Genomic DNA, 17,735 nt, shown 5'->3' on the forward strand with positions numbered 1-17,735 from the left:
TATCGGAGGTGGAGACAGAGGCCTCCTTACCTGTTTTACAATGCAACGGCAAGAATAAACCCAAATTCTGCTTCAATTGAGTGTTTCTATATTTGTTTTTAAAATTACAAACATAAATATTCAATTATATGAGTATTTGTTCACCGTACACAGCCCATAGTACAAAGGTATTTCATCTTTTCAGCAGTATTCCTGTGTTTAAAAAATTATACAGCAGGTAATAAATACCAAATAATATTTTATCCATCTAGAACTCATCAATTTTGGCCTTTTTTTCCCAAACCATAATCCCTAATTTTAGGTAAATTGAATATAACCCCGCAAATTAAGGAATTTTTCTACAAAATAAGGGGAATTATTTATATTTTAACATCTTAGTGAGCTAAGAAATTGTAAATACATACATGGGGAATTATTGAAACTGCAGATTGAAATGTGATGAAGCACATGGCTCACACAAGCCATTAAGGAAACAAAGAGTTGAAAGCGAGGTGAAAGACTCAATTCCCGTAACAATAAACCTTGCGCCCCACCTTTATACTGTCAATCATTCACAGCTCACAAATGTGATGGGAAACTATATCCAGTTTTTCTGCCAGCAACATGAGGAAGTGATCTGTTATACTGCATCTGGGAACAGAAGGAAACCTCGCCACCCTGTCAGTCTCCGAGCGTCTGAGTTTGAAGACGAGTCACGAGCCACACTCAGGTATGTCACAAAAATACTTTGTATGTTATTAATGATATAGTTAAGACTGTTTGTCAATATTACTTACATATTATATGTAAAGGGATGAAACTGATGAGAAAAACAATGCAGATATTATAGTTTTTAGGGTGTTTTTTCAGAATATGCAGTCATGGATTGTGGAAAAATGATACAAAAGCGACATTTATCATTATATATATACGAGACAACGGGTGATGTTGTGTTGGACATTCGTGCAGCTGCTTCACATCTCCTTGTCATAATGGAACAAACATGGTCAGTGTGTAGCCAAACAAGCGTGTTTGATTATGATCACTTGCACACACCACCGTAAACCTCACACACACGACTGCGGCGCCTTTTCCCCTGATGAGGGGTCACAAGACTTGAGATTTTCCCACCACAATCACATGCTTATAAATACATTTTTAATTTGTAAATATCCGACCAATCTATTTATGGGGAGGTCCCATGATGAAACTACAACATACGCTCAGTTTTACAGTGGGAGAGATGGTGAGTGACATGAAATAAACATCTTATGATACCAATGGACTAAATTATTAGTTGTTTGTTTGCTTATTTCTACTAAGTTACTAATCAAAACTGGTACATTTTAGGCTACATTATATTATTATTATATTATTTGCTAACATGCAGGAAAGGACTTCCAATTTGAAGCAGTTTTTCTTCAGCAGGGCACAAGTTTCTGTCTGAAACTTCCCACAGTGTCTTTATTGGTTTACTTTATTCCTATAAAGACATGTCAGTGTGTATGTATTCATACATTCACAAAAGAACATAAATACAAAACAGCTGTTCATAATCTAGTCTGTATAAGTGAAAACTACTTATAAATAGAGTTACATCTGTGTGTGTGTTTCTGTTCTCTCAGATGAAGCTGCCGGGGATTGTTTGCCAGGTTTCCCGGGTGACAAAAGAGCATTAGGAAAATAAAATCTAGGTCAGTTGGAGAAGAGTGTAAAAAAGAGGGAGAGGCTGAACGAGCTGGAGTAAGAGAGATCAACAGGCGTAAGGTGTGACCACAACACCACACCTTGGACCGGGACTGCCTCAGGATCTGTCGTGGCCCCATGGTCTACCTGGCTCACACGGCCCACGCCCAGCTCGGCGCCCTCCCGCTGAGCTGCGTGGGCTGGACTCTCACGACCATGGCGCTCGGACTCATCCAGTGGAGGGTCTGGGAGGTGTCTGACCGGGAGGTCATCAGCTCCGGCCTGGCCTGGGTGGGCCTCTGGAGGACCTGCTTCAACAGCCACACCGATGTGTCGCCAGGGTTCAAGGTCATGCACTGCAGGTACATCGGCCTGACCGAGGCCTTCACACCACCGGAGATTCGGGCGGGTCAGGTTCTCATGGTGCTGTCCCTGCTGGCGGGCCTTTGTGGGAACGCCGGCGTGGTTTACGCCCTGAGGAACGCCTACTTCGGGATGGGGAAGCACACGCCATTGCGCTTGTCCTTCTTCACCGCTGGAGCTCTGTGCCTGTTGGCTGCTGTGATGTCTCTCATCCCTCTGGTGTGGAATCTGACCTCAGTGGTGACCAATCAGAACATCAGCTTCCCCCCTGAGTTCAAAATGCCCCAGGCGCCACATTCCCAGTATGTGGGGTGCGGCATAGGGGTCGGTATGGTGGGAACAATCATGATGATTGTCTCTGGGATTATTTTCTGTTCGTACAAAATACCAGCGAGGCCTCAACGCGGGATCCAGCCATCTGTAAAAGGACAGGTGCACGTGGACAGGTCATCACGTGCACAACCTGTGCCTGACAGTCAGGGGGGGGAATACAATCCAGCGTTTGAGTCCCACGAACACTTGTGATCAGCCCACAGAGGAATCACATATTGAGATATTCAGAGTTTAAAAGGTTGTTTACATTGTGTCTCCAATGGACAAGTTGTGTGTCTCTTGCGCCATAAGATGAGTTTGTGTTTCAGCAACACTGCAGCTCTTTGATTCCAGTGACTCATCGGCTTTCACGCCCCACAGGAGAATTGAATTGAATGATTCACCTCGTGCACTGCAAATTCACTTGATGCCTCAACTGTGACAAAAAACAAAAGCACTTTGGTTGGAATGCGGTAAAAACACCAACTGAAATACTGGCCTAATAAAGCTTCGGTGATGTATTAAATGTGAACGTACAGTCGGTGAGGTTTAATGTAGCTGTCATTAAAATCAAGCTGTAAGGCTTGTTATCTGAAACTGTTGCATAAAATATATGCATATCAAATGCACATTATGACTTAGGCTGTAAAAAAGTATTTTATTGTGTCAATTTCCTTCCCTTCTTCCTCAGATTACGAAGCTTTTTGCATTATTAAGTTAAACATTTTTTACTGTATTGATTTTGTTCCATATTTGGACTTAAATAAAGGAGACTGTCTTTAATGTTGAGTGAGTTTAATTATCTCTGGGCCTCTGACAACAAAACAAAGGGATATAAATCTTCCAATGATGGACATTTTTATGCTTTTGTTGTGTCAAGAGTACTTTGACCCTATCGCTATTAAGTCACCAATTGCACTTCAGAACTAGAGGTAAAGCAGGAGTTTCCGAATACCGTATAATGATCAAACATACACCCCACTGCAGTTATTTCTTTAAATATTTTATTCAAAAAAAGCAAAAAAGCTAATTTCCAGAATTTCAAACCATCTGTATCAATTTTCCTCTAATGATGAACGGTCCCTTCACCTCACGGAGATCAGTGCTATGGCTCAGATCGCAGCCCACCCTCACTCAAGGGGGGGGTCTGCTTCACCTGAGCTGCTCACTGATGCACAAGGTACGAGTAAGAAAGGTCAGTCAGGCTGCGAAAATCCAATTGAGGCAATGTTTTACTTTGAAAAGACAGGTTTTCTTTGTGCCACACACACACACCTCCGGGAGATGACGGCAAGGGAAGGATAATTATTTCCTTGTAGAATCACGGAGGTGCGGTGAAACCATCATCCACTGCATATTTAACCTGCCATTTGAGTGTTTCTGAAGAGTGAAATAACCAGACTGAGAGAAAAAACAAGAAAGACATTTTTGTGGTTATTTCAGCCTTCAGGAGTTGAGCATCTCCATCTTGCCACTATCTTTGTTTCCCCATTCAACCTTCTCGCTAATTTCCGTTGACATAGGTTTTGGCTGATGATCTTTACCCTCTTGAGGAACTTCATACAGTACACAGATTTCAGAGTTTTATCCAAAAAAGAGAAAGAAAAGTTTTTAAAACAGGCGCTGACACCGCAGTTGACTGTTCGTAGATGACTTGTGTGAATATTGGCGAGATTTTCTTTACTCACAAACTGCCGGAGGACAGAGTTTAAAACAGTGAATGTCAGGGGGCAAGATATTTCCAGAACAGGTTCATATATATATATATATATTTCTATATATCATCACAGAATGGAACCCTCCAATATAAATAAAAAGACGACACTGGAGATACATGTGACATGTCATTCAAACACACTAATACTGAACACAACATATACAAGTCAAGCACAATTGTCGTTTATAAAAATGTCTCAAAGGTCAAATATTATAACGTCAGTTCAATTATAATCAAAATTTTACAATTTCTCCAGGGTGCAGTTCTTCATACATGAATAGACAGAGGCTGTTGAAGCAAATTATTCAGATCACCAGTAACAAACGGTGTGGATTTGAGGATGAGGAGTCCAGCTGGATATGAGCGTGTGTGTCGACAAACCCTCAATCTGCTAAATGCCCTGAATGTAAACGTGTGGAATGGACTGCCTCTTGTATAAAGAACTGCATCTACGAATATCTAACTGGGTGCGTCAAATTTCCTTAGGAAAACATCCGGGATAAACAAGCAAAATCTTTTTTCCCCCCCAACTTCTGTACAAATGAAATGTAAGATGATGTTTTTACAACCACAACTAGCCATAAAAGGAATAGTTAATCCAGAAATGGCCTTTTTGTGACAACGTTTGCTCTGTGTCCACGGCTTTGTTTCGGTTCCCTCAAACTATCAAACCCCCAGCAGCAGCTTTGAAAGTCTGATATTTGGAACAAGATAATAGAGTTTTCAGAGATAGACTCAAGAAATCCTGTTTGGGACCGAAAGATTCAAACAAACCAACACCATCACATTTGTTCATCCTCGGAATAACATAACTTAAACTTGATCTTGAGTATTCTGGTTTTGTAACTGTGAGCAAACGTGATCACGGCCACTTTATTTTCCTTAAAGTTAAAGCCCAGCTGTACAAGTGCACTTGCTGTGTAGTATCATATGACAACACTACTTGTCTTACAACTACATGATGATCACTTTTGGCTGAACTGTTCCTTTAGACGCAGTCGGGTCCTTGATTGGATTATTTGCTTCTGCCGACACCCTCAACTAGACATGATAAAGGAAACAAAAACACACCACAAACAAGATACTATGCTACTGAACGCTATTGCTCGGGTCAACAGCACGAGCATCCCTGCACTTCAGAATAAGAGACCCGTTGTCCTTTTCCTCGTCCGCTTACCTCAGTTCATTCACCTCCCTTTCACGCATGGAAGCCCTGATAGAGTCGGTTTTGATCCAGATGGTTTGAAACTGAACGAAAAATCGAACATACATACAAAATAAAATACAAAATCAGAAAAAAGAAAAGAAAAGAAAAAAAAGATTTAGAAATGCAGGGGGGTTTAATCGTTCCATAGTCCACCGGTCTGTTCTTGATAAACCTCGATGACGTCCTCGTCCTCCATCCCCAGCTGAACAGAACAGCAGAGGAGACATTTTAGTAACAGAATCACAACACATGATTTAGACTCTCACGACACTCCTCTTTTCAGTTCTTCTTCTGCGTATTAATTTTTCCTTATGTCAAAAACCCTTTATAAATAATTTCCCACCAAATGAAAGCATAACAGTAACAGAAATTCAGCACTGTTCCAAGGTTTAAAAAAAACAACAGCTTTTATCAGTGACATTACCAGCCAGCTAAACATTCAGACATTAAATTATTGTTTCATTTCTCATATCGTGGTTTTAATCTGAAATATTGCAACAACCAATTGTCCACTGTGTGTCGACATATATATGTGTGCCATTTTACTCAGCTAAAAGATAATCAGTTACTCATGTCAAGATTAACAAGTTTTACCTCTTTCGGAGTTTGGTTATCTGCGATTCTCTGTCCTTCAAACAGAAACCGTAGCGTGCTTGCTGGGACGCCCTGAAAGAGACAGGAAATCTATTGTTCCATGCTTTTCTGACATCGTTTGATACAGAAAATCTAACTTTTATCATCTTCCCTCGTACCTGTCTCTGGCTGTAAGACTCCTTCAGCTTTTTTAAATGTGTCGTCATTTTCACCTTAAAGTGGATTTCACTGCTGTCCTGTGGGCGGCGAGAGAAAACAATGATTAGAAGTGGCGGAAGTGCCGGCATGAAGCAACGAGGCCAAAGCAAGGAAGCAGGTGAGAAGTAAGCAATGTGCTGCTAGGTAAATATAAGTAGTTAGGAAAAAGGTTAAATATAGAAACACATAATAAAATGATCTGTATCTATTTCTATGGCATGAATGTCTGAAGCTTTGCTTCCTTTAATCCATGTTGTAAATACTGTTATTTTGTTGACGTTCTCAGTTACACGCGACATCTATTGCACTTCTGTCCGTCCTGGGAGAGAGATCCCTCACATGTGGCCCTCTCTGAGGTTTCTACGTTTTTTCCACTTCTAATGTGTTCTTTTTTGGTAGTTTTTCCTCCCTCTTGTTGAGGGTTAAGGACGATGCACCTTGTTAAAGCCCTATGAGACAAATTGTGATTTATGAATATGGGCTATACAAATAAAACTCAGTTGATTGAGGATGGAACGACAAACAGATTATTGTTGGTTACTTTCATCGGCTTTGACATTCCTTATCCATGCACCTCTATTGTTTTTAATACATAAGTAAGCAACTATCCCATGTATTACCACAGTACCAAATACATATGTTGTAATTACATTGTATAACCTTGATAAAAACTGTAACAACATATTCTCTAATTTCAAAATGCCTATATCATGTTATTTTACTCAAGTGTTATTTGTTGATGGAGGGACTCTGCATCAGCAGCTAATGTCCGATGCTAGGTTGAGCTAGCCGGGTCCCATCCATCCTCCCAGCACCGTTACCCACCTGACCGATCACTTTCAACTTGATGTACTCTCCGTCCTTCTTGTCCCCACCGTCCTGGCTGGATGGTTTTGTCTCCTTTGAGGAAGAAAAGAAAAACAACAACAAATAAAAGCACGAAGCATTCAACACGCCACACGCACGCTTCAGACAGACCCACGGGGGGGGGGGCTGGTTCTAGCGGATTGTGCCGACACAACTAGATACGTGCACGTTTACATCTCGGGTTTCCAAAAGTGATCAAGGCTTGTTTGTCCCGAGGCAGAACTTTGAAACCGAGCTAGAGAAGCCATGCTAGCTACCAGTGGGCCTGAAGCTACACGAAGCTAACGGCTAAGCACGTTAGCAAACCAGCACACAGGGAGGCAGCCAGCAGCGAAAATCACGACAACGTCCATTTCTTTCACTTCATGAGGACGCTGAATAGTAAAGTACAGTTCAGAGTGTTCATCTCACCGAGTCTGACATGTTTCCCCTGTGTGTGTCCGCCTCTGTGTGTCGTCACAACTGCGATCACGTTAGCTCCCGGCCGCGGCTCTAGCCCGATGTTGTGAGAAGGCGACATCGACCGACGGTGACGCCGGAAGATGGACTCCTTTCAGAATAAGAGTCGTATTGACAAGAAAGTTGTATTTACAACAAGGTTAAATCTCAGAAATTATTTTTAAAAATGAAGCGGTTAATTAATCTCGCATGAAGGCAAACGTGTACACCTAAATTAGAAGCGTCACAGTTAATGTGGTTTGATGTAGCGTCGGTTTATTACTACATACTTGTCCTTGTGAAGAAGGTAATTAAAATCAAATCCAATTGTCTGGTCGGAATTATCACTATTTCAAAATATATGAAATATGTTCTATAAATCCATAATGACAATATGATTATAAATCATTTAAAAGAACACCTTTATTAGAATGGCAATTATCCGTGTCTAGTTTGAGATTCTATTGTTTTATTGTTTTTACTTCATAGTATTAATTTGATGCTTCTAGTGTTCTATGTCATTGCTGCTTGCCCTGTGCTAAGTTAATCCCATCTCATGTACCTCCAGTTTTGGAACGAAATAAATCTTCTTCAAATGAATTGAATTATTTTGAATATAGCTAAATAATCATTGAAAATATAGGGCAGTTTTATTCCTGTCTTTACGCAGGTAATTGAGCTCATGTTTTATTACTTTATAACTGAATTTAGAGTTTTTCTGTGTGTTAAATGAGCAGTTAGTCAGTAAAACTGATATCAGATGGCGTTCATTGTAGCATTAAAGGTTTTAGTTATGGACCTGCTCATGCTTCAATCTATCAATCAGGTTTATCTGACAGGATTTGACGAGTGATGCAGGAATTTAATACATTTCATTCACAGCAGAAGTTGTGTTTTTGTTGGACTCCTCCAAATAGGCTGTCAAGCTCGCCAAACTGAAATGGATTATTTCCGGTTGATACCTGTCAACGTAAAACCCGGATGGGAAAAAACGACCACAAGACATTTCCTGCTTTTATTTTGTCAGCAAAATATCAAAAACTTCCGGTGGGCTTTTGCGTGTCATCTGCTAGCTTGACGCGATTGTAGGGGGAACCAGCGAGCGAAGCTACCGTCCAAGCAGCGTGTGGAGTGGAACTAAATGGAAGCTGCTCGGTAACTTTGCCCTCTCTCCGCGGCGCAGACACCGGGAGGGTTGCCTCGGACCCGCCGGCATCTTGTCCGGGCCTCCGCCTCCAGAGAACCGCCGGGGTTCGGGCCTGACAGCCGCCGGGGCCTCGTCGCCGCGGCCCAGCACGACTCGAGTGAAGTTGTGAGCGAGCTGACAAACTTCTGCTTCCTGCAGCCATCTCTCCCCGCAGGGCCCGGGGCTCCCGTCGCCGGCCCCCCCGTGGATGAGGGGGTGAGCCCGGCCTGCATCGCGCCCAGGTGAGGCCAAGCAACCGGTCGGTCCATCACCTGACATGTGTCCCGCGTTCGATTCTCGCTTTCCGGAGAGAGAGAAGAGAGAGAGAGGGAGAGCTCCGAGTTAGCATTAGCTTAGCTTGTCAACTTCCCTGGCCCTGACAGCTAGCTGTGTACGGAACTCTCGACTAGCCACCTAGCTTCCTCTCTCGGCTCTTTCTTAGCAGCTGACTGTGTTTGGGTCATTTTCAAACGTGCAAAATCATCCATTGACATCATTGTATCGTGACACGCCAGACTGAATTCGCTAACAACACTTGTTATGTCAATTTTAGCTTCCAGGGGCTGCTGAGCTAACGCTAGCAAGTTCCTTTAAAGCTAATTATCTACCAAAGCAGGCCATAACAGTGGCAGTGTTGTTGGTGTCAACTTTGCAGCGATCGGCCCCCAAACCAGTGTTTTGCAGGGGATGCACCAGTAGCCGCACGACACAGAAGTGCTAAGCTAATGTTGATGTTGCAGCCTCCTAACACCAGCGTGGTGGAAGAGTCGGATTTGACGTCAGCCGCAGAGAGTGATCGATCAGCAATATCCAATCAGCTCCTCATCAGCAGAGGCCATCTTGACCGTCCAGACTTGAATATCAAGACCCACTGTCTGTAGTGTTGGATGCCATCTGCACCCCCTCACAGTAACAACCAACATTTTACAATGACAGCTAGTGGTGGTGATGGTGCAGGAGAAATGCTGAGGGGTATATTAATGCCTAATTCTTATGATATCCCACATATTGTTATGCTAATGGGTGCAACTAGGGATCATTTAATCAGCACATATGAATGGATTGCCTTTATCCATGTGTGTGTTACTCTGTCTGTCCCACTCCACCTCAGAGGAAGTTGTTGTACTTTTTACTCCAGTTTCAAGGTGACTACTTTATCAATTGAAATATAAACGTGCAGCTATTTGGACGATAGATTATTCCCTCTTTTCATATTTCAAGCAAAATTAGCCAATATTCTTAGATTTCATCCTGCCAACATTTCCTTTTAATGTGCAAAAATCCAAGATGTCATTTGAAGACACTACATCCATCCAAAGTTGAATTGACAGGCACTTTTTCATGTTTCAGAAACCAAATGATCAATAAATCATAAAGATAATCAGCAAATTAGTGAATAATGAGCATAGCGACTTGCAGCCAGACTTTTTTCCCACATCCATCTGACAGCTTCGATTGCTCCTTTTATTTCCAGATCCATTTCTGAAATGTGATATATATTTAAAAAATAATATTTCCCTACAGTTTATGGGTTCTAAATTTGTTCTGTTCTGCAGTGGCCAGCTACAACATCAAGCTGCTTGTGCATGACTGCAGCAATAATAATAACCAATTTATATAACTTTAAATACACTCTCTGGTTGCTAGCCCCATAAAGCTGGAACTAATTGTCTAATGTCGTTTCTATAAATAGTTGGGACAAAGTATTAGAAAACATAGAAGCAACACCTTATAGTACTAAGAAAAACAAATTCTCAGACCATACAATGAAGTGTTGTCTCCCAAACAAATTCAGGAATGCCTTTTGCTTTTACCCAAACATTAATATCCTCAGTTATTGTGGTTCTCAGCCCACAGACACATCTTACCCATGCAGTCGAGAGGTTTTCTGGCTCCACTCGCTGTTTACAGACGGGTCCGTCAGCAGCTTCAGGCTCTAACTTGTGTCCCACTCACCTGCACGTCATGATTTATGTTGTTCTTTTGCTGTTGCAGGAGAAAGGAATCCCTTTGATGGGAGAATCCTCTTTCCTGGCCTCCTGGGTTAATCGCCGTGCCATGATGATGGGTATGTGTGCGTGTGTGTGTTTTCAAGATTGTGTTACTGTCTGGCAGGAGGCCAGGATTTTGTCTTTTGTCAAACTCACAACCAAAGGAATGTTTTTTTTTTCTCTCTCTCTCTCGCTCTCGCTCTCTGTCTCTCTCTCTGAACAATGTTTCTTTGACACCTTTATATTACAATGAACCTTTGTGCGATGTGCTCCTCTGCAAGTGGTATAACATGCTAAAACTGCATGCCTGGAAACACAGATAAAAAGTATGTGTACAGGGTGTATAGTTAGTGTTTTTAAGGATTTGAAAATGTGCAAAAAAGAGCTGTGGAAAGTATTGTGCACTTCAACTGATGCAAAGGAAAACATAGTGGGTTCACAGTAATGTTTTGTCGTCACTCAGATGAGCAGGAGGCGCTGAAATCAATCATGCAGGACTTGGCCGAACTGCACCGCTCTAGCCGTCCTGCCATGTTCCTGTCGGACCTGGGCAAACCCAAAGCCTCCTCGCCCAAGAACCAGGTAGCCTCACAAGCACAATGTCGGGCAAACATCTTAATATGAAATGGGTATAATGTCTCAACAGCAAAGTAATACCATAAAAGCGACCAGTAAAGAAACTAATGTGCACTGGATCTTAGTCCTGTTGATTGCAACTATTTTGTAATTGGTGATGGATTTTAATAATTACTTGATATGATATTAGTGAAGGATTAATTTGTCCCCCTGCTGTGTGTAATGCTCCGTTTTCACCTCTTGACACGCTCTTCGTCTTTTGCTGAACTGTCTGGCAGAACGATGTCAGAGTGAAGTTCGAATTCAAAGGGGAGAAGAGGTGAGACTTTGATGTCCCTCATCTCTCTGAAATCACCAGTCGATACCTGTAGGTGTGACCTCCCGACCTCTGACCTCCTGATCTTTTCTTGTCCGTAGGATTTTGCAGTTTCCTCGCCCTGTTAAGCTGGACGACCTGAGGTCTAAAGCCAAAGTGGCTTTCGGTCAGATGATGGACCTTCACTACACCAATAATGAGGTACAAAGCTGCACATTTGTCATTATTGATATTAAATAAAATGTATAAGATATATACACCAAATCTCTTTTTCTCTCTCTTTTTGCAGCTGGTGATTCCACTGACAACTCAGGATGACCTGGACAAGGCCGTGGAGCTGCTGGATCGCAGCGTTCACATGAAGAGCCTGAAGATCCTCCTAGTGCTGCAGATGTCCTCTCAGGTCAGCAGCTCTCACGTCCAAGGAATAGCCCACGTTTTATTATTGGGCACAATTTTACTACTGGTGATAAGAAAAGGTTTGTTTTCGAGTAGAATGGTTTTATTCTGCTATAGTGACCGTACAAGGCAGAATTTAATGACTTTCAAGGGCATTTTTCTATCAAAGGAAGCTAGCTAATGATGTTAGATTATATATAGCCTTGGTAAAGTGTCATAGTTTTTCTGCAGATTCAAAATTTTTCAGAAACACTGCATCTTTCTGCATTTTTTTCAGTCTTTCAGGAAATAATGCCCAGTGAAACAAATATTTATGCTTTTGAGATCTATGAGTTGTTGCAGGTTGGTTCAGATTATAAGACTTTAATTTTTTATCTCATAAGAACTGGACATGTGTGAGTGTGTGTGTGTGATTTATTTAACAACGTCAAAGCTGCTTTATTTTTTCCGAGTCTCAAAGAATAGTACAAATAAAGTAAACAGAGCAAGTCATTACAAACTTCTTTATTTTTAAATCAATCTATGTGAAAATGTCTCGGCATGGGAAGAATTTGAGTTGTCCCTTGACTTGTAATGATTTAAAAAGCTGTTTTTTGTTAACAGCCTTTTTTGTGTCTCTGTTTCTCTAGAACTCTTCCTCTAACATGGACCTCCTGCCGTCGCACGAGGAGCTGGACAACACAGGAATCAGGGCGTCTGACAAGAAGAGTATGCTGGCGTTAATAGGTGAATAATGTCTCCCTGTAAAACTATCCGTAATTATTTTTAAATGGAGATGAAGAGACAATAAACTAAATATCCAACAAAAAATTCAGGTTTTTAGTTTTCCTGTTTGCTAGCAGTGTGATTCACACAAGCAGAATGCAAGTATGCATCCCAAACATGTATTAATACGCTTCCCACTCCCCCAAACAACCTCAGGCTCCCATTCGACGGATCGCAGCTCTCCTCCTCCAGGATACATTCCCGACGCTCTCCAGCAGGTGGCGAGAAATGGCTCCTTCACCAGCATCAACAGCGAGGGAGAGTTCATTCCTGAGAGCATGGACCAGGTACCTGCACTCAGAAATTTGAACTTAAGGGTCATCAGTCAGTTTTGCTTAACTGATTCTCAAGAACAGTCTGACTAAGGAATATGCATTTTCTATTCTATTCTCGCACTGACGCAGATGTACCGACTGATGCAAGTGTCTTGTTCTTTATTGTCTCCAGATGTTGGACCCACTGTCCATGAGCAGTCCAGAGAACTCAGCCTCTGGGAGTTGTCCTTCTTTGGACAGCCCACTGGACAGGTCAGGAACTCAGCGTTTTAATTATAGAACAATGCACTCAAGGGATCAGATACCAGGGCTACTGTTGTTTATAAATCCTCTTTAATAATTAAGGATCAGAGTCTTTTAGTATTAAATATCTGGAGATACTCATGACCTATATCTTCCCACATAATAAAGCCCTGAAATGCACTCAAGTAAAGAACACTCACATTAAAATGTTTGTAATTCACTGTAAATAAAGAATTAAAGGTTGGATTTTTGTGTGTCATTGTGTCTTAATGCAGCGACTACCCAAAGTCCAGGATGCCGAGAGCGCAGAGCTACCCAGACAACCACCAGGACTATCCAGGTACATGTGTGCATGGGTGTGTTTGCAGAGAACAGTCAAGTTAATCCCTGCTGCTGTTGTCTTTCCTTTCTTTCTGGATGTCCCTTCTCCTCATCGCCACCCTCTTCTTTGTCTGCAGAGTACGACATCCCAGTGTTTGAGAAGGTGGGGAAAGGGGGGACGTATCCTCGGCGATATGGCATTCCCTTTGGCCTGCAAGACTACAGTGATGGTGGGCAAGTTTTCTTTTTGACCCTAAAAGATATTGATTCTTAATTGTTCAGACACATTCGTAACCCCTTCCTCTGCTTGGCAGGGAGGAAGACCTTCCCCCGGGCTCGGCGAACACAGGTTCACGGCTTCCGCTCGCCGGTCAGCTTTAGTCCAACCGAGCAGTCGCCCAGCACCAGCAGCGGCAGCAGCGTCTTCACACCCGACCTGGAGGAGGCCCCGGGACCCACCAGAAGGCCGCGGAGGGGCAGCGACATTGAGTCCAATCTGACGACCGCTCCCACCCTCTCCGTCATGGACATCAGTCCACCCAGCCGCTGTGAGTCCCCACGCTGTTTTTATCTTTTTATCAAAGAGGTGAACAAGGAATCTCGTCTATTTCTTTTTTCTTGTGATTTAAGTATATCTGATGTTTGCCCTCAGCTCCACGTGCTCCAACCAACTGGAGGCTGGGAAAGCTTCTGGGACAGGGTGCCTTCGGACGGGTTTTCCTCTGTTATGATGCGGATACCGGACGGGAATTGGCAGTCAAACAAGTCCAGTTTGACCCGGAGAGTCCGGAGACCAGCAAGGTAAGAATCCAGAAATGCGTGTGTCGATTATTGGTTAAATTTCCACTCTATCCATATATAACACCCTATACGTTTATATGGTATTGTAGTTGGGGAATAACGACAGCAGGGCATGAAGAGATGATTGAGTTGTTTCCCTCCATCCTATAGGAGGTGAGCGCGCTGGAGTGTGAAATCCAGCTTCTGAAGAACTTGTGCCATGAGCGGATTGTTCAGTACTACGGCTGCCTGCGAGACACGATGGAGCGAACGCTCTCCATTTTCATGGAGTACATGCCTGGCGTGAGTGCTCAGTTCCACATTTACTTTGCACTTGTGTAGACGCGAAAAGAAAATGCCACAAACAAGAAAAGCACGATATTCACCGGCTTATATTTGTAATTTCTGCGGTTGTCAGGGCTCCATTAAGGACCAGTTGAAATCGTACGGAGCACTGACGGAAAATGTGACACGCCGCTACACCCGGCAGATCCTGGAAGGCGTTTCCTACCTGCACAGCAACATGATCGTCCACAGGGACATCAAAGGTGAGGTGGACTGTTTTATTTGAGGTGTTGTTCTGGCCACAGCTATAAAAGTAAACTGATGTGTTTGACTTCTCTCTGTTCAGGAGCAAATATCCTTCGTGACTCTGTGGGTAACGTGAAGCTGGGAGACTTTGGGGCTAGCCGGCGGCTACAGACCATCTGTCTGTCAGGGACAGGCATCAAGTCAGTGACAGGCACCCCCTATTGGATGAGCCCGGAAGTGATCAGTGGAGAGGGCTACGGCAGGAAGGCTGACATCTGGTGAGACCACACACACCTTGATGCTTAAATCCATTTCCAGGTTTATCCAAAACCGTTCTCAACAATTTGCCATAGCCATGATTAATGTAGTAGCTTTTTGCTGTGTGAAATGATTACAGAACTCAGTGTTTCCCCTACCATTCTATTAGGGGGGCGCTGCGTCCCCCCAACGGCACCTCCCGCCCCCCCTGGAAGGTCAAGTTAATTATTTATTTTATTTTTTATTTTTTAATATGGCGCCAGATTTCTACATAAATCATTTTAAGGTTACATTACCTATAAAACAGGTCTATAGTTTGCATTTCTGTCTCGACATGGTCGCGCGGTTAGAGTTCTCCTCTGCTCTCTGTATTGCGCACGGCGGAGTTCCATCCAGATGCGCGCACACACAGACACGTGCGCGCACACACAGGTGAGCAACCTCCCACCAGCGGACAAAGAGCATCCATCTGAAAACATGTCGCATGAACCACCTGAGAAGCAGTTAAAAATATCAGCATTTTTTAAACGCTCCCAGGTGGAACATGGTAACACCCACTCTCCTGTGAGTAGCAGCCATAGGAGCTCTCCTGCTCCGGGTCCGAGTTCAGAGAAGAGTCCACGTGTTGCACGCCCGGCCCCAGACAAGAATCTGCTCAGTCACCACCGGATGATAGGTTCTGACCCAGCTTGGCTGTCAGAGGGGCAATACTCCCCCTGGTTGTACAAGACTGATCTTGATAACTTAAGTATTACACCGGACGCCAAACGCCGCGCCGCGCAATTCTCCAGCACGCAGGCGCCTGGCTGTGCTCACGGGACGCGCATTTCTCAGCGCCGGTCAGCCCGCTATTCTGCTTTCTCCTCTTGTTGTATTTCACCGTGAACGCACCTCGCCTCGCAACCTCAGCCTGAACCCTTATTAACCCCGCTGCGCCACTTGCTGCTATCACTGTTTAATCTATTTTCATCGGACCATTGTTCAAAACCGGCAAATCTGACGTGAAAAGATTTTATTTATAGACGGAAGTTTCAAAACGGTAACTTAACACAAACTAGGGTTATGGCGAAGTGCTCTATTCTAACTAGTCCTGTTTGATTGCTGTGGTAACAGTGATTTCAGGTGGTAGAGAAGTCGTTATGCGCAGATTGCTAGTAGGATGTCGACTTTAGTCTTCTTTCACTTTAAGCGCATGCGCCATGACGTCTTTACAGCGATTTCAACCACTCCGCTGCAGCATTTCCGTGTTTTCCTGAAAGGGCTTCGTGTAGACGAGATAAACATAAGTACCGGATCCAAAAATGTTTCCGGATTCCGGCAATCCAGGTTACTTATGGAAGTCAGTAAATACATACATTACATACATACATATATACATGCATGCATAAATAAATAGATAGATAGATAAATTACAGTTCATAGAGAATGAATAGGGGATTATTTCAGTTTTCTTTTTGGTTTTAGGCAGTGGTGGGAAGTAACAAAGTAGAAATACTTTGTAACAAAGTAGAAATACTTTGTTACTGTACTTAAGTAGATTTTTCACATATCTGTACTTTACTTGAGTATTTATTTTCCTGACGACTTTTAACTTTTACTCGCTACATTTGAGCACAAATAGCTGTACTTTCTACTTCTTACATTCTCAAAACTGGCTCGTTACTTGAGCAGCGGAGGTTGGACGCCAACATTCCAATATTGGAAGTAGTTGTTTCAACAAAAACTGTTGGCAAATAGACTATCATTGGTTGGCTGTGTCTGCTTAGTCTTACAAGTCCACGTAAACAAAACAAACAGATTTAAAACAAGTCGAGATGGAAAAACATCTCTCCCCCCCCCCCCCCCCCCCCCCCCAAAAGCTGTAAACCTAGGGGAAACACTGGAACTGTGTCTTGATTCGAACACTTATTTTGCCCTCAGGAGTGTCGGCTGCACTGTCGTGGAGATGCTGACCCAGCGACCCCCATGGGCAGAGTTTGAGGCCATGGCCGCCATCTTTAAGATTGCCACCCAGCCGACAAACCCGGTTCTCCCCGCCCACGTGTCGGACCACTGCCGGGAGTTTCTCAAACGGATCTTTGTAGAGACCAAGCAGCGCCCGTCTGCTGATGAGCTATTGAGGCACATCTTTGTACATTAACCCAACCCCCTGAACCTTTAATCCCCCGCCCACCTGCCGAACTGCCAGACACGGCCTTACCTGATGGGGTGTCCCTACCTCTGACCCCATTCCCTCCATCTCCAAGCTGAAACCACATTGGACCAGGAAGAACCGGCTGGAAGAAGGTGGGGTTGCGCAGGCGGAGGGTGGTACCTACCTTATCCTCCTGTCTCTGTTTGTATGAGACTGCCATTGAGGACATGAATTTTTTTATTTTTCTCTGCAAGTTGCACCTTAATTTGTCAAAAGTGGAGGCTTTGAGCACTTCCTCCTGAAGAGATGAAAAACAAATATTTGAAAAAAAATGTCTTCTTTTTTATGTTTTTACGGTAACTCTCTCCCGGAGTGGGATAGTGTCAGTGTTGTGGACCTACAGGAGGCGGTGACGGACTCTCAAGCGGCTCTGCTCCCCCCATGTTGCTGACCTGACCCTAGAATGTAGTCTCCTGCCAAAACCCGGAGCGATGGTGTTGACCTGGGCCCGCTGCTATAGACGAAACAAACCCCCCCACCCCTGATCGCGGAGAACACTCCCCTTAACGGTTTCCACTCACTTTCCAGTCTGGTCCGCG

General features: G+C 43.5%; 3 protein-coding genes across 3 annotated transcripts; 2 read left to right on the forward strand and 1 right to left on the reverse strand.

Annotated features, from left to right (window-relative positions):
- The first annotated feature begins 1,803 nt into the window (after nucleotides 1–1,803).
- LOC132997015 (claudin-34-like) lies at nucleotides 1,804–2,501 on the forward strand. Its single transcript, XM_061067385.1, has 2 exons — nucleotides 1,804–2,363; nucleotides 2,414–2,501. The coding sequence occupies exons 1-2, from the start codon at nucleotides 1,804–1,806 to the stop codon at nucleotides 2,499–2,501; spliced, it is 648 nt and encodes a 215-aa protein (XP_060923368.1).
- Nucleotides 2,502–3,327: 826 nt separating this feature from the next.
- Nucleotides 3,328–7,435, reverse strand: sumo1 (small ubiquitin like modifier 1). The gene is made up of 5 exons (XM_061067094.1): nucleotides 7,335–7,435; nucleotides 6,882–6,956; nucleotides 6,017–6,094; nucleotides 5,859–5,930; nucleotides 3,328–5,466 (listed from the first exon to the last, which is right to left on the reverse strand). Exons 1-5 carry the CDS (start codon nucleotides 7,344–7,346, stop codon nucleotides 5,398–5,400), a joined length of 306 nt encoding a protein of 101 aa, XP_060923077.1. The 5' UTR covers nucleotides 7,347–7,435; the 3' UTR covers nucleotides 3,328–5,397.
- A 1,028-nt stretch (nucleotides 7,436–8,463) lies between these two features.
- Nucleotides 8,464–17,374, forward strand: map3k2 (mitogen-activated protein kinase kinase kinase 2). The gene is made up of 17 exons (XM_061067070.1): nucleotides 8,464–8,789; nucleotides 10,543–10,615; nucleotides 11,002–11,120; nucleotides 11,393–11,433; nucleotides 11,532–11,631; nucleotides 11,720–11,833; nucleotides 12,459–12,555; nucleotides 12,751–12,881; nucleotides 13,042–13,121; nucleotides 13,388–13,452; nucleotides 13,571–13,663; nucleotides 13,748–13,981; nucleotides 14,086–14,234; nucleotides 14,385–14,516; nucleotides 14,632–14,761; nucleotides 14,845–15,022; nucleotides 16,923–17,374. Exons 2-17 carry the CDS (start codon nucleotides 10,561–10,563, stop codon nucleotides 17,140–17,142), a joined length of 1,938 nt encoding a protein of 645 aa, XP_060923053.1. The 5' UTR covers nucleotides 8,464–8,789; nucleotides 10,543–10,560; the 3' UTR covers nucleotides 17,143–17,374.
- Nucleotides 17,375–17,735: the final 361 nt, after the last annotated feature.

This window comes from Limanda limanda, chromosome 23, assembly GCF_963576545.1.
Source record: "Limanda limanda chromosome 23, fLimLim1.1, whole genome shotgun sequence".
NCBI classification, from domain to species: domain Eukaryota; kingdom Metazoa; phylum Chordata; class Actinopteri; order Pleuronectiformes; family Pleuronectidae; genus Limanda; species Limanda limanda.